The 25,705-nt window shown below is 40.2% G+C and overlaps 2 protein-coding genes across 2 annotated transcripts; both read right to left on the reverse strand.

Annotated features, from left to right (window-relative positions):
* Positions 1-6,634: 6,634 nt before the first annotated feature.
* On the reverse strand, positions 6,635-13,866 carry LOC118780836 (protein-glutamine gamma-glutamyltransferase 2-like). The gene is made up of 13 exons (XM_036533554.1): positions 13,857-13,866; positions 12,824-13,003; positions 12,179-12,403; positions 11,938-12,056; positions 11,482-11,610; positions 10,966-11,143; positions 10,659-10,788; positions 10,445-10,548; positions 9,787-10,029; positions 8,664-8,945; positions 8,242-8,402; positions 7,534-7,667; positions 6,635-6,782 (listed from the first exon to the last, which is right to left on the reverse strand). The coding sequence occupies exons 1-13, from the start codon at positions 13,864-13,866 to the stop codon at positions 6,635-6,637; spliced, it is 2,043 nt and encodes a 680-aa protein (XP_036389447.1).
* A 2,756-nt stretch (positions 13,867-16,622) lies between these two features.
* LOC118780837 (protein-glutamine gamma-glutamyltransferase 2-like) lies at positions 16,623-25,262 on the reverse strand. The gene is made up of 11 exons (XM_036533555.1): positions 25,244-25,262; positions 24,607-24,786; positions 20,469-20,693; positions 20,228-20,346; positions 19,734-19,862; positions 19,153-19,330; positions 18,846-18,975; positions 18,629-18,732; positions 17,775-18,017; positions 16,982-17,263; positions 16,623-16,789 (listed from the first exon to the last, which is right to left on the reverse strand). Exons 1-11 carry the CDS (start codon positions 25,251-25,253, stop codon positions 16,623-16,625), a joined length of 1,767 nt encoding a protein of 588 aa, XP_036389448.1. The 5' UTR covers positions 25,254-25,262.
* Between the last annotated feature and the right edge of the window lie 443 nt (positions 25,263-25,705).

Here is a 25,705-nt window from a genome sequence, read left to right on the forward strand (position 1 = left end):
CCCGCACCCCCTTGCTCCAGCCATGGCCCGCCTCCCCTCCCTGGCTCCCGCTCTGGCCCCTCCGGAACCACTGAACTGTGTCTACCTTTCTACCACAAGGGCAATTTTATCCTTTTTATCTTTTTTTTAACTAAGGACACCAGCAGGTACCCTTTCACAGAAGAGTCTTGCTCACAGTGAAGACATCCTCTGAGTCACATCTGTCTGCATAGCACACTCTCAGTGGGGCCTGATGGGTTGCTTACAATGACTGTTACTGCGCATAAGCTAAGACCTGAAAAGGTGACATTGATTTGTTACAGTAGGCAGACTAGGATTGCAATTGATGCACTTATGCTGCAGCTTTAAGTGCAACGTTTGTGAATGATTTCAACATCTGGTGTGCTCTTTTTTTGTCTAGGGTGTCTGTAGTGGCTCAAGATAAAGAGAAATTATCCCAGCAGCCCTTTCTGTCAGCCACTTAGTTTTAATAAAAAGGTTTGAGGTGGTCATTTATGTAGGCTTTAAAATACCCCTGAAAGTTAGGATCAATAACTGATAGGAGCTTCAAATCATATCTTGTGTCTTCATGTCATGGTTTTATGTCTTTTGCTTTGCTCCTGGAGAGGGGAAATCCACATGCCTGACCGATATGGCAATGTCCCAAGGTTGATATCCGACTCAGACATATCCTTCTGTACTTCCTCTGGAAACTAAAAAAAAAAAAAAAAAACACCACCACCACCAGAGACTGATTTTGAAGGCATTATTAGATTTGCTGTGTTTTTAGGGGTCAGGGGTGGGAGGGTGGGATAAATGTGAGTCATGACTGATTCTGGCACGCTGTTGTACTTACGCTCACCCACACACAGAGCTCTGATAGCGGGTCACATGTCCCCAAGTCAAGATTATCTTAACAAAGCTCTTTCTCCTCTCACCCGGCAACCTTTAAGCTAAGCTTTTGAGGTTTGCAGAAAAAAGTTGCGTGTTTTCATCTCTCACCACAGGCAGTGTTGAACAAAGATCAGCTTTGCATAAAGCCAGAGCAAAAAGGAAGAACCATTCTGCATTGAACATTGCTGATATTCTGGGATTTCTTGGAAACTGTAAAAGCCCTGTTACCTTGGAGTATTCTGTATAAGCAAAGCTGTTTGCTTTGGTTGAAGTGACTTTTTATTGGAAATGGAGAAAAAAAGATGACATATAGTTTTAATAAAAAATATCTGCCTGCCATGGGTCAAATCAAGTAACTGGCTGTCAGGTGAAAAGCAGGAGTCCTCTCCTTGTTCTGATTGTTCAGGTGGGAGTGTACAGTGCACCACTGTCTGTTTGAACGGGGCACATTGTTTTTCTAAAGATTATCTCTCACTTTTTTCTTCTCTCTCTCTCTTTGTCTTTTTGGATATTTAAATGGGAGTTTCAGTGGTTTGACCAGGATCTCTACCTTAAGTTCATTGACTTTCAACCTATTCCATGCATTTATAGCTTGTTTCTTATGTAATTAAAACATCTTCATTCAGGGACTACAGACTACAAAATATAAATGTTTTCCTGTCAGTGCCTCTAAGAAATATACTTTTTAATTTTTGTTTTTGTAGTTCATTGTTGTAGCACGATGTAGCACAAAACCAGGCACACTACACAGATAACTAAAAAGTTTGAGTCTTCAGTGGGCCACTGCAGTGGCATTCTTGGGGAGGGTAATTAACCTGAACCTATTTAGTGACCATGGCAAAAATTGGTTGACAATATTTTGACAAATGGCAAGTTCAAAACCTGTTTAAACAGTGCAGTCTCATGAGAAATCTGAGTTTGAAATCTGAAATCATTTGCTGGCTTTCCTTTTTGCTGAGTTTACATTTTATTTTGTAGTCACAGCAGTTGTCTGAAGTGCTTTAATGTTCTATGAAAGAAAGCACACTAGTCAGCATCTCACAGTGAGCATCATTCAACTTTTGCCTGTGTGCCAAAGAAGGGAGTTTAGAGTTTATGTCACAGTTAAGACATTAAACAGATAGTCTCAAACGAGTTTACATAGTTTTACTTGAATATAATGCATTTCACCAAGTCTTTCCCTCCGTGGATCGAAGCACTACCCTGTACAACCTAGAGGTTGAAAAGCCATGCCAGTCAAGCATCTGAATAGTCTGTTTGGGATTGCATTTGGTATGCTTTTCAATTCAATAAATTCACGTAGTACTGAAAGAACATCAGCTCTGACCTGGCTGCACGACTTATTGGCTGATACATCTTTGACTATGAGGTCAGTGTTGATTAGTTCAGAAATGAACTGTAATATTACAAATCACATTGCCAGTGGAATAATCCACCTCATCTCACTGTAATGTCCCACCTTCAGCAATGCTGTACACAGTGGGCTGTAACGTGTGCAGCATTCTTGTTTTTAAGACCATAATTTGCCAAATTGGTAGCTAGTTATTATGTGTGCAGGAATAACTGGGGGGGCTTTTTTTGGGGCACAGACATACCTGGGGATAGCATCCAATGAATCATCCCAGTGTCAAAGCTGTGGCCTTGCTGAGATCCAGTGGGTATTTGACACCCCAGAATGCCTTTTAAGCATTTGGGGAGGGCAGAGAGAATGAAAGGCAGTTGTTCGCATGTCATTCTCATCATATCATAAAATGACCAGTACTTGGTGTGGTTCCCTCTTTCTCCCCTTGTCTAGTTATTTTTTGAGTGTCAGATTTCACCAGCTGTTGTTTGTGAGGATTACCCCATGATAAAATGTTTTTAAATGCTGATTTGGGACACCCATATAGGCAGGTTATAATGGTTAAACATCATCTACGTACTGAATTTTCAAAAATGCACATCCACTTCTCTCAAACCATTTTGCATTTACTTCTGAGTTGGAATTTAGCTCAGGGTGGTGATTTACCATGGCATTTTGATGATGATCTGATGTGGTCCCCCAGAAGAAATTCACTGGCGTAAGACACTGTAAACTTTGAGAGACTTTATACTGGGAATTGAACTCTCTTCATGTATGTTCTGATCAGCTCTTGCCAAGACCAGCTTACATAACAATGCTCCTTCATTTGAAGATCTCTCCCCCTCTTTTAAACGATATGGTTAAGACATTTAGTAATATATGGAAAAAAGAACAGATCGAAGGTAGTGAAAAGGCCAGGAAGATGTTGGAATATCCTTAAACACTGTGTCACCTTCAAAGATATATTCGTATGAGAGTTCAGTTTGGTCCAGTTATAAATTTGCAAAACATGCATCAGTATCCTGAAAAAAAAAACATGAAGTCATGCCATGTCATGCCTGATGCTTTATGTCGCAAAACAGTATGGCAGTATAAAGTGTTGTAAGAGTATAAAGATGCCCTTTTCTCTCTTGGAGAACAGTACAATTTCTTGTGGAAATGACTTTCAAAATGGAAAATATGACTTTACAGAAGCTGCAATGAAGCAATGGCTTCTGGCTAGTTCACTCCATGCTGTGAAAATAGCACAAATGGAGAAAGCCAGTCAAAATTAAGGGTATAATTTCACACTGAGGAGTTTGACCCTAACAATGAACAATAGTTTTGGGGAAAGAGTGACCATTTTTACCGCTTCAACAGAATGTATCATTTTGATCATTTAGTCAAAAAAGACCAATATATTGGGTAAATGTGGTAAGTACGCACAACACAATTATTTTGGGTGCAGAATTTAAGGTGACCAGAATTTAAGGTGACCTTCTCTCCCACTGCAAGTTTTTCCATCCTGCCCACCAAAAACACTCACTGCCCACTCAAAAACACTGTCAGTGCTTGTCACATCTGTCACACTTTATCTACATAGATCATCAATGGGCTTTCATATTCTGGATTAAAGTGTGCCGCCCTTGTCAAGTGTAGCTTATGACAAGTCATTTCTTTTTATGTTGCAGTGGTGTTCAAAAATCCAACATAAGCAATAACCAAGCTGACATTCAAATGAAAATCGATTGAATGTCACCCAGTGTCCACATCATACAGTAGGTTAGAAGCAAAGGGGGTTTATCATTGTTTTGTTGCATCCCATTGAAAATAACAGTGCATTTGTACCTCATATGCTTCAGACTAAGGGGCTGTAGCCTGGACTGCATCAACAGCTTGCTGGAGTGAAGCAGGTTTTGAGAGATCTGAAGTGTGGCCACTATTTTTAAACACTTGGTAAGCACTTAAGCATGGCTGCAATACAATGAAAAGTAAGGCTTAGACTGAATAGAAAACATGGACAGCCTAAAATGGACTAAAGTAATTGTCTCTGAGCTTGAAGAAGGTGCTGGTAAATTGGTAAAAACAGGATTTGCGGTTGAGGATCAACTCAAGGGCATGAAAGATTCAGAAATTTTTGATGAGAGATCTTTCATTTGGAACAAAATCAGTATAATATTAAGAAGAGTATATTAATGGCCAATATATATATATATATATATATATATATATATATATATATATATATATATATATATATATATATATATATATATATATATACATAATTCAGACAATAGAAACTATTTTGCTGGAGTCCATTGACTGAAACATTGACTGACTGAAACATTTAAATGCAGACTTTAGTTTCAGTTATTTTTTAACCCTTTGAGGAGTAAGGTCACACTGGTGGAATCACTCCAGGTCAGTTCTTTTCAGTCATTTTTAAAGATACAGCTATCTGATACAGCTTAACCTCTCAGACAAGCATCACAGAAATAAGAAGGAAAACAAGTGAATTTGCTCGATTCTGCATGAGGAAGACTGACCATCTCTGTTATCAAACACAGATAAAGAAGATGACACAGGCACAGCTGTTGTCCTACAGGCTGCACAGAAAACAGAAGCCTGGGGCTGTGTAGTGTCGGTGAGAGTAGGGGTAGAAAGTTTGCACTGAGTCATAATGACTTGTACTGATCGCACAAGAGATTGTACAACTGACATAACTGTCAGGATGTATTATGGAGTGACTTCAGCTGCCTTGCTCCTAAGAGGCAAATAATAACTACATCAATAATATTAGGACCTAATGGAGTCTAACTATCCCAATGCAAAACGCATTGTTTGCAGCTTTATTGGTCTCTTTTCAAATAAAATGAAGGTCTACTCATCCAGTAAGGTTTTTCCAATTTTTTGTTCAGAAAGTGTGCAACTTCCAATTCAATTGCCTTAAATTTATCACTTGCCACTATCAGCACCTCATACACATTGTGTACAAGTGTGTGTTTTTTCTCCTCTCTTTTTATAAATGGTTTTAAGATTCATGTTTTACAGATTTGCAGTGTCATTTTCACTCAGGACTTAACCTTGTTACATTCCATGTAAGTATTGTATTGACGGGTGTGCTCCGATGTTTGTTCTGTCCCTGCCCCTGCCTCTGTCTGTCTGTTTCTTCAGGTTCCTGGTTTGACTGCTCCTGCCATTTCTCATTTGATTGGTCTCCATAGCTGTACATAACCCACCTCAGCATTCACTGAACACCCTGCCATCATCATCCTCCACATAGTCTTTAAAGTTTTGTTTGTTCCCCTTCACCCTCTCTCCCCCTCAGCCTCCATTTTGACTTCCTTTTGTTTGACTGTGGTCTTGTTTCCCCTGTACCCTGTGCTTGTGGAATTTATGTCCCTCCGCATGGATTTTTTCCCTGACCAGGTTTGGGACTAGGTTAGTCTGGGGTACCCTATACACAACCACCCATAGGAGGATTTGCTGTTAGAGACACTAGATAAGAGGTGAATGCCACCCCCTGTATTTTTGTGAGTGTAGGTATTTAGCCCTTGGTGTTAGGTTAGATAGACTACACTAAGTTTTGTTTGTTTCATTTCTTTGGCACCACCTCTGGTCCCTACCTATCTCGTCGTGGGAGAATACCACACTTGTGGTACAAATGTGGTGCTCAGTGTTACAGTACCTTTTGATTGAGTGCTTTGGTTAGTAATGATTTTCACCATTTGGTTGCTTCACTAGAAATGGCTTTTAATTTGAGAAAGTTTCTAGCTGATCCGATTTTGGAACAAGTAGATGGGTGCTGCAAGATGACTTATTTTGTATTGCAGAGGTGATTCCATGATGTCAGCTTGAATTGGTTGAAAAGTTTCAAGAACTTACAGAGCAAATCATTTCTCTTAATGATGTAAATATCTAAACATTTATTAAAGATTATGGATTTGCTGCTAGATTCAAAAAATGTAAGTCAACATTCTGAGACACCTCAGCACATTTTATGACAACTGATGACACATTTTACAACAGCAGACACACCTCCTGTGTAAATGCAGACAGTGGTGTACCGGGGATAATACAGATTTACACCACAATGTCATCGATACTGTTTGACATTGATAGTTGTCTGATGCGAACACATTTTCCAGTGCTATTTCAGGCCCAACAGCAATTATTTCTCAATGCAAGGATGATCCACAGAATACTCATCCTAATATAACGACAAGCTTTTTTGACATATGGTAACACCGCAATCTGTGGTTTGCATATTTATAAGTATGACAGAAAAGTAGCAACTGTGCTGTCTGTCCAATCTGGTGCTTTCATTGACTGTGCTGTGAAATGCAAGCACTCATTTCTTGATTGACAGCAATTCAGATGGCTCAGCACATTGACTATGTGGAAGGTACTGTGTACTCTTGGGTGTGCACTGCAGTGTTATTTGCCAACATCAATGTTCTTGTACCCCTTGATGTTAGACAGCTTGTTGCTGTTAAAAGTGGCCAGCAGCTTCCTCGTTCCTGGGCTGGTTGGGGTGATGTTTATTTTAGATTTGGCGGTTTGACTTGGTCCCACTGATCCAACTCTGTTGATAAAAATGGAGATAACAGACCTCAAGTGCTCATGTTCACAAACACTTCAATACTGATATTGAAAGGAATTTTTAAGAACAGCCAATTACACTGACCCTGATTAGTCTACCAGCATCACTGTGAGATGTCATAGCCACAACACAGTTTATATTGTATGCTTCCAGACTGCTTGGCAAATATCTGATAAAATATTCTTTGTGTGACACTAGCTGTGATTATCTTGTCTAAATTTCCTACATTGTACTGAGGTTTTTATTACATAATATTGTGTATTTGTTATTGCTTATCATTTGTTAGGCTGTAAAGAGGTGGGTTTTTTGTCTTGGTTAGATTCCAGGGTGCATTTACTGCTAAATAGTTAGTAGTTTTGTTTCCCCCTCATAAATGACTGCCCATCTGCTGATCGTCTGAGCAAAGTATTCATTGGTGCTTCTGCACGGCTGCGGCAACCTTGTCGCACTAAGGCTTCAGCCGTACTTAAGACTGTGACAATATTAAAACATTTTAATTGATGAGAATACAAGAGAATAGATATTTCAATGTACCATTCTCAAATAGTCACTGAACATGTTTTTGAAAGAACAAAAGAATTTATCCCACCAATTTTTTTCTTGTCTTTTTTTTTACAAGATGTTATGCTACTTTATTTTCAGTTACACGCAGCTGCTGGTTAAATGGCATTACAAAACCATTTTCAACCAAGAGTCACTGGGACAGGGAATAGCGCATTTCCCATTAACTTACATTTGTTTGATTTTCTTTCCATCCATCAGGGATCCCTCCACAGAGAAGGTGCAGTTCTCCAGGGATTCAGAAAGAGGGTTCTGCAGGGAGAGCTCTACTGCCAGCTCATAGTACAGTTTGGGTTTTCCCAGGATCTGCAGCAGAACGAAAGAGGAAAAGGAGACAACCTTTTCATTCCTGTCACACGTTTAAAAGAATTTATAAAGGTATGAACCTTGCTTTATGTTTTTACTGAAGCAACTGATGTTAAGACCTTTACAGTTGATTCAAACCTGCAACTGGGTTGCAACATTGATTCAATTTCCCAGTTCTTTCACCACTGCATCTTCCTCCATTCACATACGGTCTATACCAGTGAACACATAGAAAATATAAGAAACCCATTGCAATCCTGTGACTACCACATATGCTGTACACAGTAGGTGATTTGTTAATTTTTAACAGGGGGGATGGCAGATACACATGTAGCACTCTCTCTGCTACTAACTAGGGCATGGAGAGGGGGGATGGCAGGTTAACAAGGGGGATGCATTTTGATAAGGGGGATAGTATCCCCCCTCATCCTCCCTCAAATCGCCTATTGGCTGTACAAGATTCAATTCTAGCAAGTAAACATGTAATTTGTGCACTATAATGGCTAAGGATATGATTTGCTTCCATTGGTCCCTCGTAGGTTTGGCAGTGACACAGGTCATTAGAATGATGTACCTCAATCTTGACCTCTGGGTTCCCCAAAACAATTGTCCTTCTTGCATTGTATATCTTCCTGGTGTCTTTGTCAATAAGGAGAGCAGTCAGTTGGATCATGGAATCCTGGGTAATATGTTTTCCATAGTTTTCGTAGCAGAACCTAAGGAGCAACTGCTTTTCTGAAAATGACATACCAAGGAAGTTAATAAATGTGTTGATTGTTTTAAAAAAGAAATTATAAACAACTTGTAAAAACATATTTTCTTCATTGTTAAAAATGATGAATAATTTAAAAAATATATTATAGCATTATCCAGCAAATGAGCTACCCTAAAACAGGGTAAAATTGAACCTATGAGGCAGATAAATTTAAAAAAAAAAAAAAGAATAAGAGGAACACCTACGGTGCTAGTTTAGTCTGTGTCAAAGGGCCTACTGACCTTCTCCGGATGAAAGCTGCAGGTCAGAGTTTTCCACCCGTCCACAGGTCTTGCCTAATCGCCCGTTGTAGGAGGAGGCCCTACCAAGGAACTTTAGCCAGCACGTTTTGGAGACAGAGGTGTTGTTGATGACCACAGCGAACACATCAAAGTCACAGCCCCTCCGCATGTCCTCAGACACCTTGATCTTGATTTCGAGGCCTGCCTCTGACCCCATCCCCTGCCTCTGCAGCTTGTTGCTGTGATTGGCTTTCTTGAAAGCCTCTCGCTCCTTCTCTGAACCTGAAAACCACATCATCACTTAAAGCTTTTGTGGATTTGTGGTGGTTAAACTCATAACCAATCCACTGAATAGTATAATTCATTTAGGTAGCAACAGCATGTCTGAATTTACATGCAGCTACACCATGCAGCATCTGCTCCTCTGAGCCCAGCTTCAGAAGATGGTTGTCTGTCAGTGTGGAACACCTGCCTGTGTTGCGGTCTAGTGCTTCAGCGCACAGGTGTATAAATAACCTGAGTCATTAGATATTAGAACACCTGACTGATAACACCATTTTTGGTGACTCAAGGGCCATTTATGTAACTGAGAAAGAGATGAACAAAGTGACTGACAACTGTAGAGAAGCCACATGCACTGAAAAAAAACCAACAGTGGAAGATTGGTTGCTTGGTTCCCTATATGAGGAGTCTTCTCTTACTTGTTCCACCAATGTGTACGAATTGCTTCACCCTCAAGTAGCGGGATGTTGGAGCTTTTTGGGTTTTTTTTTTGCTTTTTGTAATTTGCAACGTAAAAGCAAACAGCCCTAAATCTACCTCATTCTGAATACATTGAACTGAACTCAAAAAATGCATGTAAAGTCAAATCACATCCTCCAATGTGAGTGGTGACCCTGACAACTGATAATGAGAAAATTTATTTTAAATAATGCAAAAAACATCTGACTTTGTGTCTCTTTTAGTACAAGTTCTCTTTTGATTGTTCTTTTCCACCACAGAAGTTGTTTCACAGTCAATGATTTCAAAAAATACTCTTATATGCAAATTGCTTTTACTGCTACACAAGAAATGTAACGTTGATTGTGAATGAGGATGTGGTTCTCTTTGAGGCTGTACCTACCTTCAGGGTACTTGTAGAGGTGTGTGATGTCCTCCCTCGCATCTTTGCCCACACTCTTAGTGCTGATAAACTGACCCACATAAGTAGTTGATCCCCCCATTCTAGCTGTTCGGCCATTCTTGAACTTTATGTATTGTTCCACATCGGCGTTGACCTCAGCAAACACAAAGGGGGCGTCGTACTTAACAGTGAGATCACCCTTCTTGATGGCTTTCACGGGCACAGGGCCACAGCAGTACACTCCTAGTGGGGGAGTGACAGTCATTAGGACAACAGGATATTAGTAATGTGCACCAGTCACTCTGGTGAAATGGATTTGAACCCAGAAGGTTGGAAGTTTGACTCCCATGTGGGCGCCGCTGTTGCTATTTGATTAATTATTAGTTGGCTGTAAGCATTTAAGCAATAAACTGTTATTGCATTGGTATTTTCTAAATACGTATACATGCAATTGTCTGCCTTAATACATGCAGTAGGTGTACTGAAATATCATGAACATACTAACGTATAATAATGTTTTTTTTAAATGCAGAGTAAGTTGGAAAGCTGATGTTAAAATCTTGGTAATCAAGGGAACACAATAGAATGCCTAATTCTTTAGCAGAAAGTCGGGGAGATTCCATGATGGTCACCAAGGGCTGTTGCTTCTTATACGCACCATCACTCTTCTCCTGGGGTGTCGGGTCACAGACTTGCCAGCCATTGAACTCAGGTTTGAGATCAGGCCGTGCCATCCAGCTCTCCACCCATACGTGAAAGTTCCTGTGAACAGGATGGGGAAAGCCAAAGATAAACCTCTCAAGTTCTCAGTGTTAATCTTCACATGTAATCCATCAGTGTGTTTTCTGTGTAGTTTGTTCCAACCAACTCACCACAGTGAATCAGCAGATATATGGTCTCTGTTTTCATCATAGATTAACTCAATCACCAGGTTGCTGTTGGTGTCATGAGCTGACTCAAAGTTAGTCACCACTCGACAGGGGATGCCTAGTGCTCGGGACACTGGTGAACAGAAAATGGCCACAGCAGCAAGTGAAAGGCAAATCGAAGATGTGCTGAGACATAACTGTGGCAAACAGTGGAGGAGGCAGGGATGTGACACCAAAGCATTGCATCAAGATACCTGATGAATTCTAAGAGTATTGCTTCAGTGATAGTTTGTTGCTCGGTGAGTATTACCTGTGCAAGCCACTGCAGCAAAGACCCAGCACTGTCCATAGCAAACCGGCCGGCAGGAACTGGCCTGCCACTCACGCAGAATCTCCACACTGCTACTCCACTGTGAGGGGGATGTGCCATCATCATAGTTACCTGACCAATTTCCCTTGAGTATCCCTCTGTCATCATTGCAATTGATCTGAGGAGAGAAAGTCACTGACTTTGATATTCAGACTTATGATTTGACAATTATATGGAAGCTTGACCCTTGGCCCATACCTACAGCAGTGCTGGTAAAACTCTGTCCTGCAGAAGACCTGCATGGGCTGTGTTCCAGTCAATCTGTCAGTCATATCAGTAAAATTGAGAGCACGCATGTAAATGAGTGCCTGATTCTGTCGTTGAACTGGAGTGAAGGTTTGGCAGGTGTTTGGCAGTTATTTCATAAGATGTCCGTACTTTCAGTGTAATGGTTCAGCCAGTGAATCTAGCATCCTGGCAAACATAATGTCTCTCTAAGGGAACTGACTCATTTACCATTGCACTGAGGAGTCTGGTCACATACACAGGGTTCTTTCTGCCTGAGCAGTCCTTCGATGGGTTCTTCAGATGTTTGGGGCTCTCATCCAGGATTCTCAGGCAGGTGTCAAGGATCCCCGGCATAAACTGCAGAGTAACAGGAATCAGGAAATTCCATATTTACAGCACCCAAAGTAAAACTACATTGAGGAATCCCAGAAACAAGAAAGTTACATATTTATGGTAACAATGAAACTGTTCTGTCAACAAACTCTTAAGAAAAATTATATTCATTAAAACTCTACTCTTTTATAATTTTTATATAGTGTTGTAATGTTTATCTTCAATAAAGGCTTAATCTCAGATATTTGAATGCACCTCTGACCCTAACAAGATGTCATTAAGTCAGTAGGAGTTTTTGTTGTGCCTGCATTAGTTCTTGCAATATTTTGCTGAAACTGTTTTTGATCGTACCTGGCCAAAGTTCCATGGGGTATCATCAATGTGTTTAGGAGTTCCTATGTAAATAAGACCATCCTGGGACAGAATGTACTCCTTCCGTTTCTCTTCATCATCCATAAATACAGTATCTCCTGTTGCCAGGGGAGCAAATAATGATCTTCAGTGATTGATTCAAACTCTTCTTTACTGTGTTATTGTCCTATAGAAGGTGTAGCTCTCAAAGTGTAGTTGAAATTGCAGGTTATTTACTCACTTGCACACCAGGGGTTGAAGAGCAATACAAACTCCCCCAGGCTGACCCTGGTGCCCTGGTCCAAAGTCAGAGAGTATTGGCCAATGGGAGCATCGGGGGCCGAGCAGATGGACAGGGAGAGGATTTTTCCAGAGGAACGGGACACAGATGCACTCCACTTGTTTTTGTCAATGTCACTCAGAGCAAAAGTAGCCCTGGTGCCCCATTTCTCTGAGGAGCACGGCCCTTTCGATACATACAGAGTGGAGACATTAATCATCAGTAGCACCCTGGAGATGGTCTTCTCATTATTATTAATATTATTATTATTAGTAGTAGTAGTAGTATTAATATTAGTATTATTATTATCATCATTCAGCCACATCCTGTATTGGTTTCTGGGCCCCATATCCACAGTGAACACTGTAAGGCTGCAAAAGGCAAGTAGAGCTCAGTCCATATAAGCTTTTGTGCTTTTGTGTTACTTTATTTAATGTCAAAACGTCTTGCTGCTGTTTTTTAAATTCAAAGCAAACATCAATATCTGCTAATGGCTAAGAATTTCTTCATGCCATAGCTGTATAAATTGTTTCAAGGCATTTATTTTTAAATTGTAAACGTGCATGTGAATTTCAGGTGGTTGTGTTTGTGCAGACGCTGCGGTACCTGTCTCAGCAATGAGGTGGAAGGTGTTCACTCCAGGCTGGAAGGTTCCAGATCGAAGGTGCAGGTCGAGGATGAATGGCTGTCCCCTCCGAACGATCAGGCGATCCACCCCGTTAAGGTCAGTGTGATGCTTCTCATTGTTGAGCCTACACTGCAAGTCACATCTGGAAATGTGGAATGCTGAAACAGGGAAAAATGTAGGATTAAGAAACAACATTAAAAACAGTCTCTGTGTAAAGTATGTCTCCATATTCAGTGAGAGTTCTGATTAAATGGGAACAGGTAATATAATCAATATAATCAGAAAAAATGAACATATTGAATTATTTTTCTGCTTAACATATTATGAAAATGATAAGCTTTAATCTCAACAATGTGGGACACTGCAAAGTCATATTGTTAAAAACAAATCAATTTTGTTCCATAAAACGCAGCAGTCACATTTATTCATACCTCTGTCGTTATATTCTGTCTCCAATGTCTCCATTTGAATAGCTTACATTGACATACATATGAGGGGGGATTTTTCACCACTCCTTTTTATATAATTGATCTAGACTGTTCAGATCCTTTGGCCTTTATTTGTGAAGCACACTACTGAATCTGAACCCCTCAATTGGGCTGAGGTCTGGGGACTGAGGTTTCAATTACTGGCTAGGCTGCAAAGAAGAAGGCAAACCGCCCACTGCAAACATGAGTAATATTGTGCTAGCTACAGTAGCTTGATTTCAACTGCAAACTCTGACACAACAGTGGAAACAAAAGGGAACCATCTTTTGAATGTCCAGATACACAGGAATACATGTTTGTGCTGCCAGCTAACCTTAAAAAGTCACGTTTGCATATTATCCAGCACAATTGCAAATTTTGTTATTTTTCTAGAGCATAACTATAAAACAAATAGCAACTAAAGTATACTAAATAAATATATATATAAAATAGAATATTTTAAAAAAATAAATATATAAAATTGATTAATATATGAAAATGAAACCCAATCCATATTAGTAATATCAAGGATTTTAAATGTTACCTGCAGCCATTATCAACGTCTGTAGAGATTGTTATCTTCCAGTGTATCTTTGTGCCTGTACTTTATCTATCTGCAGAGCAAAGTCATACACCAGCTATTTTATGTGCTTTAAATGATCCTGCCATTCTGGCACCTCCCACTGGACATTGTCACCTTTTATGGTGAAGTTCCTCCAAGTTATAGTTTTACCTCAGTCCCAAAACTCTTTTAAAATACTCTCTTTTGAAATACTGTTGATACATGCAATCCTGGAAGGCCAGTCTAGATAGTTTATCAAAATCTGCCAAAAAATTGACAGACAAGTAGAAACTTATTCTTCTATGCTGTTATAATAGTATGACGCAAGGTGATTTCCAACAGTCATCTGAAACATGGAATGTATCAGTCTGACAGTTGCAGCAGACACCATTGCCACCAGGAGTAGATGACAATCCCAGATGAACATCTCTGGCTTTTCACCACAGGTGTGCTGGTTCTGCGAAGGGAACTAAGAAAGTAACCTCGTACGCCGTTATTATCTGGGACTACGAAAATCCTAGCGAAAGAAAAAAGGTAAATACAAATGAAGTACCCAAGTGCAGAGGGTGAAGTTCAAATTAGCAAACGTTTCGGGCAAGCGACCTACATAAGTGCTATTGTCATTTAGCCTACACAGGGTTACATTCTGAAAACCTCGCTGCTAACACTGCTGGTCAAGCCGCAGATACCACAGAAGGTTCAATGCAGCGACAGGCGCGCATTCGCTCCGGGAATGGTACACAATATCCGTGTGCTGAACGATTGGCCGAGGTATTTGGACACAGTAGGCAGGACGATTGTGGACATAACTGAAGGGGTGTGTGAGACGACGTTGGTCCGCTGTGTCCATGAAGCAAGGCATTCGTGAACGGTAACGAGACGACCTATGTCTCGAGTCTGGTTATATAGTTAAGGTATGAATTACCTTGAATGTAGCCGGTCACTTTTTACCCTAGCTCATATCTCTAAAGCCTACTCTGTCATACTTTCTATTTTTCGGGTACAAATTTCATTGTTAGGCAAGACAACATAAAGACATGAAATATGACAATTTATTTAGACAATGGAGTCCTTTCAAAGTTTGTGCATATTTCGACCAATGATTCACCGATGTTTCGGACATCTGCGCACACTACGAAATCCATTTTTTTTTCTAGCATCCGCCTTTGTAAGGATTAACGAGAACAAAAGCGTAGGATGAATGCCAAATCTGTTTCCGTAAAATAAATCGCACATGCCTGATGTGTATGGGTGTTTGATTTTGCATTGAAAATGCCCTCGTCATCTCCATGTATGGTAATTGTACCCCTTTAAGAATAAGGTACGACGTATAGATTCTTTTTGTAATACTTTTACAAAAAACGCATCTTGAGAAAATAAATAAATAACGTACAGGACTAAAACACAGATCTTAACATTCCCCATTCGGATGACTTAATTGAGTTTGGATTAAAAGAAAACAAGGGTAAATATTTAAGTAAATAATTGAGTGAGTAAATAATGGACATCAGCCAAAGCAAAACTTAAATTTATTCATTTTCTCCCTTCTCCCCAAAGCGGCTTAATGATTTATATGCTGTTTTCTTTACATGGGTCATTCTAATGAACCCAGGTCTATGCACTTGCTAAACACCCATGCAATGCCAGTTACAGTGGTCAATGATATACATCATACAATACCGGTCAAAAGTTTTAGAACACCTCCATTTTTACAATTTATTGAAATTTAAGCAGTTGAAGTCCAGTGGGTGACCCGAAATGGAACAAAAGGAAGCGGTAAACTGCCAGAGGTTAAAAAAAGTTTAGGTTACCAAAAACCGAAAAATAATATAAATTTCAGAGTTATAAAAAAAATCCTTTTTCAGGGAACAAGTAATGGGTTAACAGCTTACAGGTTTCTGCAGCAATGGAAGTAAATTAAGACTTGAAAGTTGATGCAAACAATTCCTACAGGTGTCCCGACTTTTGTTGATTACTTACAAACCCTCTGTCTGTATAAAAGCAGTGTTAGAACAGACTGTGTTACTACACCCTCCGAACCATTATTCGGACAGTAATGCACTGCAGGAAGTAATATTGCTTATTATAATGGCGAGAAAAAGGTTGGTAGTGTACTTAGAGCCTCCTGTTCCTGATATAAGCAATCACTGGAAGCAGTGCATCACTGTTATTATTAAAAGAGTAGTTATCCTGGAGACACATTATTTATTGATGTTGGCTTAATTTTAGAGGTACTGTGATAGATCAGTGCTGCGTGAAAGAGCAGTCAGAGGGAAAACATGATGGTTTGAAAGGGTGGCTGCAATATTCATTCTGTATTCTAAAGGCGAGTAAAAGTGTTTAAAAAATTCCACCCTCTCTGCAAAGTTAATTTTATAGCATAAACCAGACAAAACAAACCAAAGGAGGATTTTGAACACAGTCTGATCACTACTCACAATTTCAGGGAAGCAGCAGTTATGGCAGTAGAGTCAGGGATTTTCACCAATTTGTTTGATTGCTGGATGGTTTAATACACAGGAATCCTTGAATTTGAGCTTTGTAATTCAAAGAACCCTAGTTGGATAAAGCTGCTATTTTTTACCATTTATACTGTATGTGTATAGGGACAAATATATTAAACATCAAACACGTCAAAAAAAAAATAGATGCTGTCATTCCATATTTGTAAAAGGATAATGTCAAGTTCCTAAGGAGGTGATTTTTCTGAGGCCCTCTGTGTTTCAGTAACAGACACCATCAAACAGTTTAACGACTAAGGTTGATTTTTCTTTTCTCCAGGACGACTGTCCTCGCTGCTTTGAAAAGCTCGTCTGTGGTGGTGTCTTGCAGGAAAGCTTGCAGGTGGATCATGGAATCCTGGGTAATGGCCCCTTCATAGTCAGTGTAGCACAGCTTGAGGGGACACGACTTCACTGAAAATCACACACCAAATAAGGGTTAAAAACATATTATTGATTCTTTTGATTACTGGACTTTTAACATATCTATCTGTATAATCTGGCAAACTAATTACAATGATGCCAGTGAGAAAAAAAAGAAATGTAAAAAAGTAAGAAATCTCTAGTAATTGTTTACATATGTTACAGCATGTATGATCTACTGACCTTCACCGGGAAAGAGCTGTAGATAAAGCATGTTGGACAGTCCACACCGGCCCCCTAATTTGCCGTGGTAGGAGATCGCCTGAGCGTAAAACTTGAGGTGGCACGTCTTGGAGATGGGGCTGTTGTTGGTGACCACAGTGAACACGCTGAAGTCACAGCCCCTCATCATGTCCTTGGACACCTTGATCTTGATTTGTAGGCTTGGCTCTGACTCCACCCCCCACCCCTGCAGCTTGCTGCGGTGATTGGCTTTCTGGAAAACCTCTCGCTCCTTCACTGAACCTGAAAACCACATCCTCACTTGAGACCCTGGTTTGAGGCTTTTTTTCAGAAACACACACAGCTGCTCCAGTGAATTGCACAAGTTACCGAAGGAAGAATACAGAATTCATATGTAATACACCTCCTGCAATGTCTTTGCTTGAAAGACTGAGCATAGGTGTTGAGGTCTTGTCTTTTTTTATAAATGGCCCTTTAAACAGACTACCTGGTAAACTGGACACTCAAAAAATGTCAAAAGAGACCCTGTGCTCAGCTATGCACATTGTACAATTTATTTTCATATTTTCTTCATTTTAAGAAAATTTTGGAAATCATATAAGTTTTTAGTGCAAACTCACTTCTAATACACACACATTTTTGTGCTTTTAACTGCCAAAGATGAAGCTGGACACAAAGGAAAACAGAGGGCTCTGAAGAATGCAATCAGACACAAATACATACATTTATACATAAAAACATGAAGTAAACAAATGTCCATAGTGAAGATTACATCTTCACAGCCTGTACCTACCTTCAGGGTACTTGTAGAGGTGTGTGATGTCCTCCCTCGCATCTTTGCCCACACTCTTAGTGCTGATACACTGACCCACATAAGTAGCTGATCCTCCCATTCTGATTTTTCGTCCGTCCCTGAGCGTCATGTACTCCAGCACGTCGGCGTTGACCTCCGCATACACAAAGGGAGCGTCGTACTTAACAGTGAGCTCACCCTCTTTGACGGCGTTCACGGGTACAGGACCACAGCAGTACACTCCTAGTGGGGGGGGGGGGCATATTCATAAGGGCAACAGCGCTGTAGTGGTGTGCATGGGTTAAGAAAATGGATTTGTAATCAGTTGGTTGCAGGAATTGATTTGAGGTTGAGTGCTACATTTATACCACTGAGCTAATGACATAATAAGAGTTGTTACAGCAAACATAGAGCTGTATAAGTGGACTGTGTGTTAATAATAGCTATGCAAGGTGCCTATGCTAATGCCATATTGTATTGCATTACATTATTGTAAGATAGGTGCAAACAAGCATCTCCTCTGAGACCATATATAGAATTTTACTTTTACTTATGTCTTCTTTGGACACTTTGAAAGCTATTGACAGATTTTTTGTTCTGCATCAATTCATGGCATCACAACATTACATTATTGTCATTTAGCAGACACTCTTATATACATACATTATATACACTCATATACATACGTTACATTTTTTACATTGTCAATTTATACAGTTGAATATTTACTGAGGCAATGGTGGGGTAACTGCCTTGCCCAAAGGTACAGCAGAAGCGCCACAGTGAGGAATTGAAACATGATGAACCACCTCATTCAATTGCAGAGACAGCTGGAGCACCCTTACAATACGCACCATCACTCTTCTCCTGGGGTGTTGGGTCACTGGCTTGCCAGCCGTTAAACTCAGGTTTGAGATCTGGACGTGCCATCCAGCTCTCCACCCATACGTGAAAGTTCCTGTGGTCAGGATGGAGAAAATCATGTCATTAATGGTAAATGTCCCAATCACTGTATGCCAATCTTCACATATAATACATATGTACTATGTAGCTCTGTGCAAAAAAACTGACCATACTGAGTCCTCAGATATCTTGTTTCTGTTTTCATCGTAGATTAACTCAATCACCAGGTTGCTGTTGGTGTCATGAGCTGACTCAAAGTTAGTGACCACTCGACAGGGGATGCCTAGTGCTCGGGACACTGGTGAACAGAAAATGGCCACAGCAGCAAGTGAAAGGCAAATCGAAGATGTGCTGAGACATAACTGTGGCAAACAGTGGAGGAGGCAGGGATGTGACACCAAAGCATTGCATCAAGATACCTGATGAATTCTGAGAGTATTGCTTCAGTGATAGTTTGTTGCTCGGTGAGTATTACCTGTGCAAGCCACTGCAGCAAAGACCCAGCACTGTCCATAGCAAACCGGCCGGCAGGAACTGGCCTGCCACTCACGCAGAATCTCCACACTGCTACTCCACTGTGAGGGGGATGTGCCATCATCATAGTTACCTGACCAATTTCCCTTGAGTATCCCTCTGTCATCATTGCAATTGATCTGAGGAGAGAAAGTCACTGACTTTGATATTCAGACTTATGATTTGACAATTATATGGAAGCTTGACCCTTCTGATGGTGTGGGCAAAGATTTCTCATTTTAGGGAATGTTGTAATGTAAGTTCAAGTTCAGCCATGGCCCATAACTACAGCAGTGCTGGTAAAACTCTGTCCTGCAGAAGACCTGCATGGGCTGTGTTCCAATCAATCTGTCAGTTATATCAGTAAAATTGAGAGCACGCATGTAAATGAGTGCCTGATTCCGTCGTTGAACTGGAGTGAAGGTTTGGCAGGTGTTTGGCAGTTATTTCATAAGATGTCTGTACTTTCAGTGTAATGGTTCAGACAGTGAATCTAGCAACCTGGCAAACATAATGTCTCTCTAAGGGAACTGACTCATTTACCATTGCACTGAGGAGTCTGGTCACATACACAGGGTTCTTTCTGCCTGAGCAGTCCTTCGATGGGTCCTTCAGATGTTTGGGGTTCTCATCCAGGATTCTCAGGCAGGTGTCCAGGATCCCCGGCATAAACTGCAGAGTAACAGGAATCAGGAAATTCCATATGTACGGCACCCAAAGTAAAACTACATTGAGGAATCCCAGAAACAAGAAAGTTACATATTTTTGGTAACAATGAAACTGTACTGTCAACAAACTCTTAAGGCATGCTCCTGCCAAGCTTCTTGTTATGTGTGTTGAACTTCAGAAAAATTATATTCATTAAAACTCTACTCTTTTATAATTTTTATATAGTGTTATAATGTTTATCTTCTTATAAAGGTTTAATCTCAGATATTTGAATGCACCTCTGACCCTAACAAGATGTCATTAAGTCAGTAGGATTTGTGCCTGCATTAGTTCTTGCAATGTTTTGCTGAAACTATTTTTGATCGTACCTGGCCAAAGTTCCATGGGGTATCACAAATGTATTTAGGAGTTCCTGTGTAAATAAGACCATCCTGGGACAGAATGTACTCCTTCCGTTTCTCTTCATCATCCATAAATACAGTATCTCCTGTTGCCAGGGGAGCAAATAATGATCTTCAGTGATTGATTCAAACTCTTCTTTACTGTGTTATTGTCCTATAGAAGGCGTAGCTCTCAAAGTGTAGTTGAAATTACAGGTTATTTACTCACTTCGACACCAGGGGTTGAAGAGCAGCACAAACTCTCCCAGGCTGATCTTGGTGCCCTGGTCCAAAGTCAGAGAGTATTGGCCAATGGGAGCATCGGGGGCCGAGCAGATGGACAGGGAGAGGACGTTTCCAGAGGAACGGGACACAGATGCACCCCAGGTTTTTTTGTCAATGTTGCTCGGAGTAAAAGTAGCCCTGGTGCCCCATTTCTCTGAAGAACACAGCCCTTCAGGCACATACAGAGTAGGGATGTAACGAAATATCAGGAAACAATATGCACTATATGGACAAAAGTATTCGGATGCCTGACCATTACATTGTAATGACATTGTATTCAAATACATATACTTTAATATGGAGTTGGTCCCCCTTTTGCAGCTTAACAGCTTCCACTCTTCTTGGAAGGCTTTCCACAAGATTTTGGAGTGTTTCTGTGGGAATCTGTGCCCAATCATTCTGTAGAGCATTTATGAGGTCAGGCAATGATGTTGGACGAGAAGGCCTGGCTCGCAATCTCCGTTCCAGTTCATCCTAAAGGTGCTCAATGGGGTTGAGGTCAGGGCTCTGTGCGGGCCAGTCAAGTTCTGCCACACCGAACTCATCAAACCATGTCTTTATAGTCCTTGCTTTGTGCACTGGGGCACAGTCATGTTGGAATAGAAAAGGGCCTTCCCCAAACTGTTGCCATAAAGTTGGAAGCATAGCATTGTTCAAAATGTCTTGCTATGCTGAAGCATTAAGATTTCCCTTCACTGGAGATAAGGGGCCTAGCCCAAACCCTGAAAAACAGGTGTAGCCAAATGCTTTTGTCCATATAGTGTATCACACCACAAAAACATGACAATACTCTTTCTGGAGCTGAAAAACACTTTGCAGCATTGGCTGCATTCTCTTTCTTCTAATTATGCTAATAATCTCTACAGAATACTTCCAAACACACTCTTTGGTTTTAACGATATTATGTGAACAGCAGAGGGCGCAATAAACAAGTAAACTTGTTCAATCTTGTTCTGCCACACTTTGGAGTATCCACTGGAAAGCACAGTCTGAGTGCTTTTAAAAGAGTTTTTGAAGTTTTTAAAGAGAGTTTTTGTCATTTGTTTTTGAAATCCTTATAACAACAGATTACATAGTTTGCGCAAAAAACAATATATTCAATTTACAATTTTGACAAGAAATTTTCATTTAAGAAAACATTAACACATTTTATACCTCAGAAATAAGCGTCGACGATTTTAGACTCTTTTAAGGGGTGCTCAGGCACACCTAAATTTCATCTCAGCACCCCTAAATAATAATAATAATAATAATAATAATAATAATAATAATAATAGTTATTATTTTCTTAAATCATTTTTAGCCCTCTAATGTTAGATTTTGAAGACTTGTCTGTTAGAGACGGGACAAACAGTCACAGGGTCAAATGTAACTTCAATAAATGAGTACGATGTAGTCACCGTTTCCACATACGTACGTTCAAGTTGACGGACACGAATGTAACATTATCCACTTCACCAGCTAAGCGGACACTGTGAAATTTCTAGTTAGTGGGCTAAGTTTATTGTAGTTTCAGTAGCCGAAGCCTAGATATGTAACGTATAGTATTTTTAATGCAGGCTAATATAGTACATTTTAAAATAATTAAATTTTAAAGTTTGGATGGGTCAAACTAGCTGTATGAATGGACTATATTCTGCGGATGTGCACATACTGTAATATATATTTTGTTCAAAAATAACAAAATAGTAGCCTAATTTAATATGAGTGCTGAATCATTTCTTTGGTAAGTAGCCGTGAGAAAAGTAAGAAAACAGCCGGGTTCAGGTGAGAGAGTAAAGTCAAAATGACGTTACCTCACTGCATTGCCTACAGCAGCCCAATGGATCAATTTGTACCTTTTTATTAGATTATAAATTCTGTTTGGTTGTTAAGTTTGCCTTTTGGTTGACAGCACAAAGAGGGAGAGAGGAAGATCTGCAGTCTGATCCTAGAATCGCCCCTGGGAATAAGCAAGGAATCTTATTCAGTCACAGTTTGTTTTCTTTAAAATTTTGTTCGTAATAACATAACAGTATTGGATCATTAACCCAGTATCGTGTATCCAACTGAACCATGAACTGATTGTTACACTCTCAGAGCTCCGCCCCCTTAGCTGTGGTGTTTTTGTTTTTCCCTGTCCATGTGCTTTTGTTTTCCTTGTGTTCCAGCCCCGCCCCGCTTCCCGCCTGGTCCCCGCCAGCCTGATTTCCTCATCACCTTCACCTGCCTGCCTGCTCACCTGCATCCCATCTCCTCGTCACCCCAGCCCTATATCTTCCCTGCTTGTCTCTGTCTTGTTGCTAGTTTGTTTCAGTGTTTCTACCTGTCTTGTCCCCGCCATAGTTTTTCTGAGTGATTGCCGCCTTGCCAATCCTGCCTGCTTCCCGACCACGATTCTGCCTGCTGCCTGGACTCGATCACCCGACTACTCGTCTGCCTGGTTCCTGACCCTGTCTGCCCCAATTCCCGACCCTGGATTCGCCCCCGGACTGCTTCTGTTTTTCAAACCCTGCCTGTCTCTGGTCATACGAACTGCCTGCCAAATTCAATAAACACCTGGAACCTGAAAATCCCGTGATCTACGTTTGTGTCCCAGTCACCCCCGTGACACACTCCTAATGCAGAGTGAAGAAATTAATCATTTCTCATCAGACTATATAATACTACCACTACTAGTAATAACACTACTAGTAACAACAATAATAGTAATAATCAGTCTGTTAGCATTTGCAGCTTCGTGTTATTTTATTTTTATGTTTCCAGTGAAGTGGGCTGCAGGGGGTCTGTAGCTGTTTCCACCACCGGCTACTGAAGCAAATGGGAACCCGAGGACGCACCCTACGGCAAGCCATCAGACATCTGAAGCTGCAGAAAGAAGCAGCAACTGGCTATGGATAAAAAGAAAAGACAACATCCGAGGCACACGCTGACCAACAGCAAAAGGGGTAAAAGCAGAGGGGGGTGACCTGTGGCTGCAAGTAGGGTTGCCAACTTCCTGAAATGGAAATAAGGGGGGGTTGGACTGAGTTGATCCAACTACTGTGGACCTATAACAAATAAAGCTGGTCTTTTACCTGCATTACTGTTCAGTAATAGACTTACTGTATCTAAAGATATAAACATAAAAATGCCCACATACTCGGTTGTGAGAAGTCCTATCCATACCATGCATAATCACATCAAGGAAGCTACTATGGCTTCAACAAGCAAACACACAAACCTGAATTTGATCAGTTTTGTATTTTTGAGTGATAGGAATATGTGTGTAACAGATTATCATTCAAGAATTTTATTTGGGCTGTGCAAAACAGTTTAACATATTATTTTCTCATTCTATTGAATTGTTACATCATGTAACATTTTTTTTTCAGTAGTGCAAACAACATTTTTGATAGAATTCATCTTCACATTGGCATGTACTCATTCAAGAATTTTCTTTTAACAGTGTAAAACAGCAATTTTACATATTCTTTTGAATAAAACAGACCTGGTATTATGAAAGAATTTCAATCATTAGTGTAAAAACATTTTAGATTTCAGATGAAATCTTCTAAACAAATGAACAATTAATTATTGAAATGTATGTATTTTACAAACACTGAATCAAGGAAGACACCACACAAAATCTCGCGCCGCTGTCAGGCGTATCATAGCAACGCAGCAGGGTTTGCTTCTATCTCATACAAATCACCCTGTCTTAATAGTCTAACCTGTAATATTTCTCTCCCATGGATTTGCGCTGAATTGATTCTCAAAAATATGGAACAAAGCGTGTCCCGTATCAGTTCAATACGGAACACGTCTTTTAATTTCCAATTATGGGACAATTCCGTATTTTACGGGACGGTTGGCAACCCTAGCTGCAAGGTTCACCATTGAGCTCTCTGGAGATGTCATGGGCCCATCAACGAAACATGAAGGGAAGAGGGTGCCCCCCTGATGGCCCCAATGGTGTTTTTACCCCGATCCCCCCACTCAACACCTCAAGACTGCCAATTACTCAGGGATTTTTAACATCTAGTCCTATGTGCTTGTCTGACTTACACTGTAAACGTGCATGTGAATTTCAGGTGGTTGTGTCTGCGTAGATGCTGTGGTACCTGTCTCAGCGATGAGGCGGAAGCTGTTCACTCCAGGCTGGAATGTTCCAGATCGAAGGTGCAGGTCGAGGGTGAATGGCTGTCCCCTCCGAACGATCAAGCGATCCACCCCGTTAAGATCGGTGTGATGCTCCGCATTGTTGAGCCTACACTGCAAGTCACATCTGGAAACGTGGAATGCTGAAACAGGGAAAAAAATGTAGGATTAAGAAACAACCTTAATAGCATTTTGTCCGCTGGCGTGACAGCTACAGCTTTTCTGTAAAGTGCCCTGTGGATTTATTCATATCACCTATTAAATAGGAACAAAAAGTATGATAAAACAGAAAAAGTATACATATTAGATCATTTTTGACTAAGTTTATTTTTGTTTATGTGAATGTTTTTTTCATTTTATTCTATAACAAGAAATATTTCTGCATTGTATCAGATGCCTTCACATGCATATGATCATGTCTTTAAATGTGCTTTAATCTGCTTGTATGACAACTGTAGGACCTCTGTAATAACCAGCATCTTCTTGCCAACCCCTGGCACACACTGTGTAAATTGCTGACATTGGCATTACAGATAGCAGTTCCTTTTGAACCTAAAACTGTCCAAACATATTGGAGATGTCTCGGATTTCAAGTCTTACCTTCAGCCATGGTTGGAGACTGTAGAGATTAAAATCTTCAGCTGTCTGTGGTTGTTTCTTGTGAATCTACAGAGCATCCAGGTTGAAACCTAGCTATTTAAAATGCCTTAAATTACCATATCATGCTTACTCCTCCCACTGCCACAATTTACAGTAAAGTTCCTCCTTCTGTTTGCATCAATCCAAACACTGTGATACAATACTTTATTTCTGAATATTATATATTAGTACTGGAATGACAAGCTGGTTGAGATGTATATTAATACTTTATAGCTAACAGTTTAGCATGGTTCATTTCTCAAAAACATGTTGGACTCCACAAATTGTATTGATATACTTTTATTGAAAATATGTTCAATGACCACAGTTTCATAAATATCTTGAGAGTGATAAAATGCTAATGAAGACTAAACATTTATAGTATTTCATTTATACATACATTTATTCATACATTTACGTGTT

Source organism: Megalops cyprinoides, chromosome 7 (genome assembly GCF_013368585.1).
Source record: "Megalops cyprinoides isolate fMegCyp1 chromosome 7, fMegCyp1.pri, whole genome shotgun sequence".
Lineage (NCBI taxonomy): Eukaryota > Metazoa > Chordata > Actinopteri > Elopiformes > Megalopidae > Megalops > Megalops cyprinoides.

What these genes read in the sequence shown, in the direction of transcription:
- LOC118780836 (XM_036533554.1), bottom strand. An exon ending in CTTCAACCCCTGGTGTGCAA is followed by an intron (nt 12,057 to 12,178) that starts GTGAGTAAATAA and finishes CCCTGGCAACAG; the next exon opens with GAGATACTGTATTTATGGAT. An exon ending in ACCCAGAGGTCAAGATTGAG is followed by an intron (nt 7,668 to 8,241) that starts GTACATCATTCT and finishes GTTCTGCTGCAG; the next exon opens with ATCCTGGGAAAACCCAAACT.
- LOC118780837 (XM_036533555.1), bottom strand. An exon ending in CCTCTACAAGTACCCTGAAG is followed by an intron (nt 17,264 to 17,774) that starts GTAGGTACAGGC and finishes TGTGGTTTTCAG; the next exon opens with GTTCAGTGAAGGAGCGAGAG. An exon ending in ACAGCTCTTTCCCGGTGAAG is followed by an intron (nt 16,790 to 16,981) that starts GTCAGTAGATCA and finishes TGTGATTTTCAG; the next exon opens with TGAAGTCGTGTCCCCTCAAG.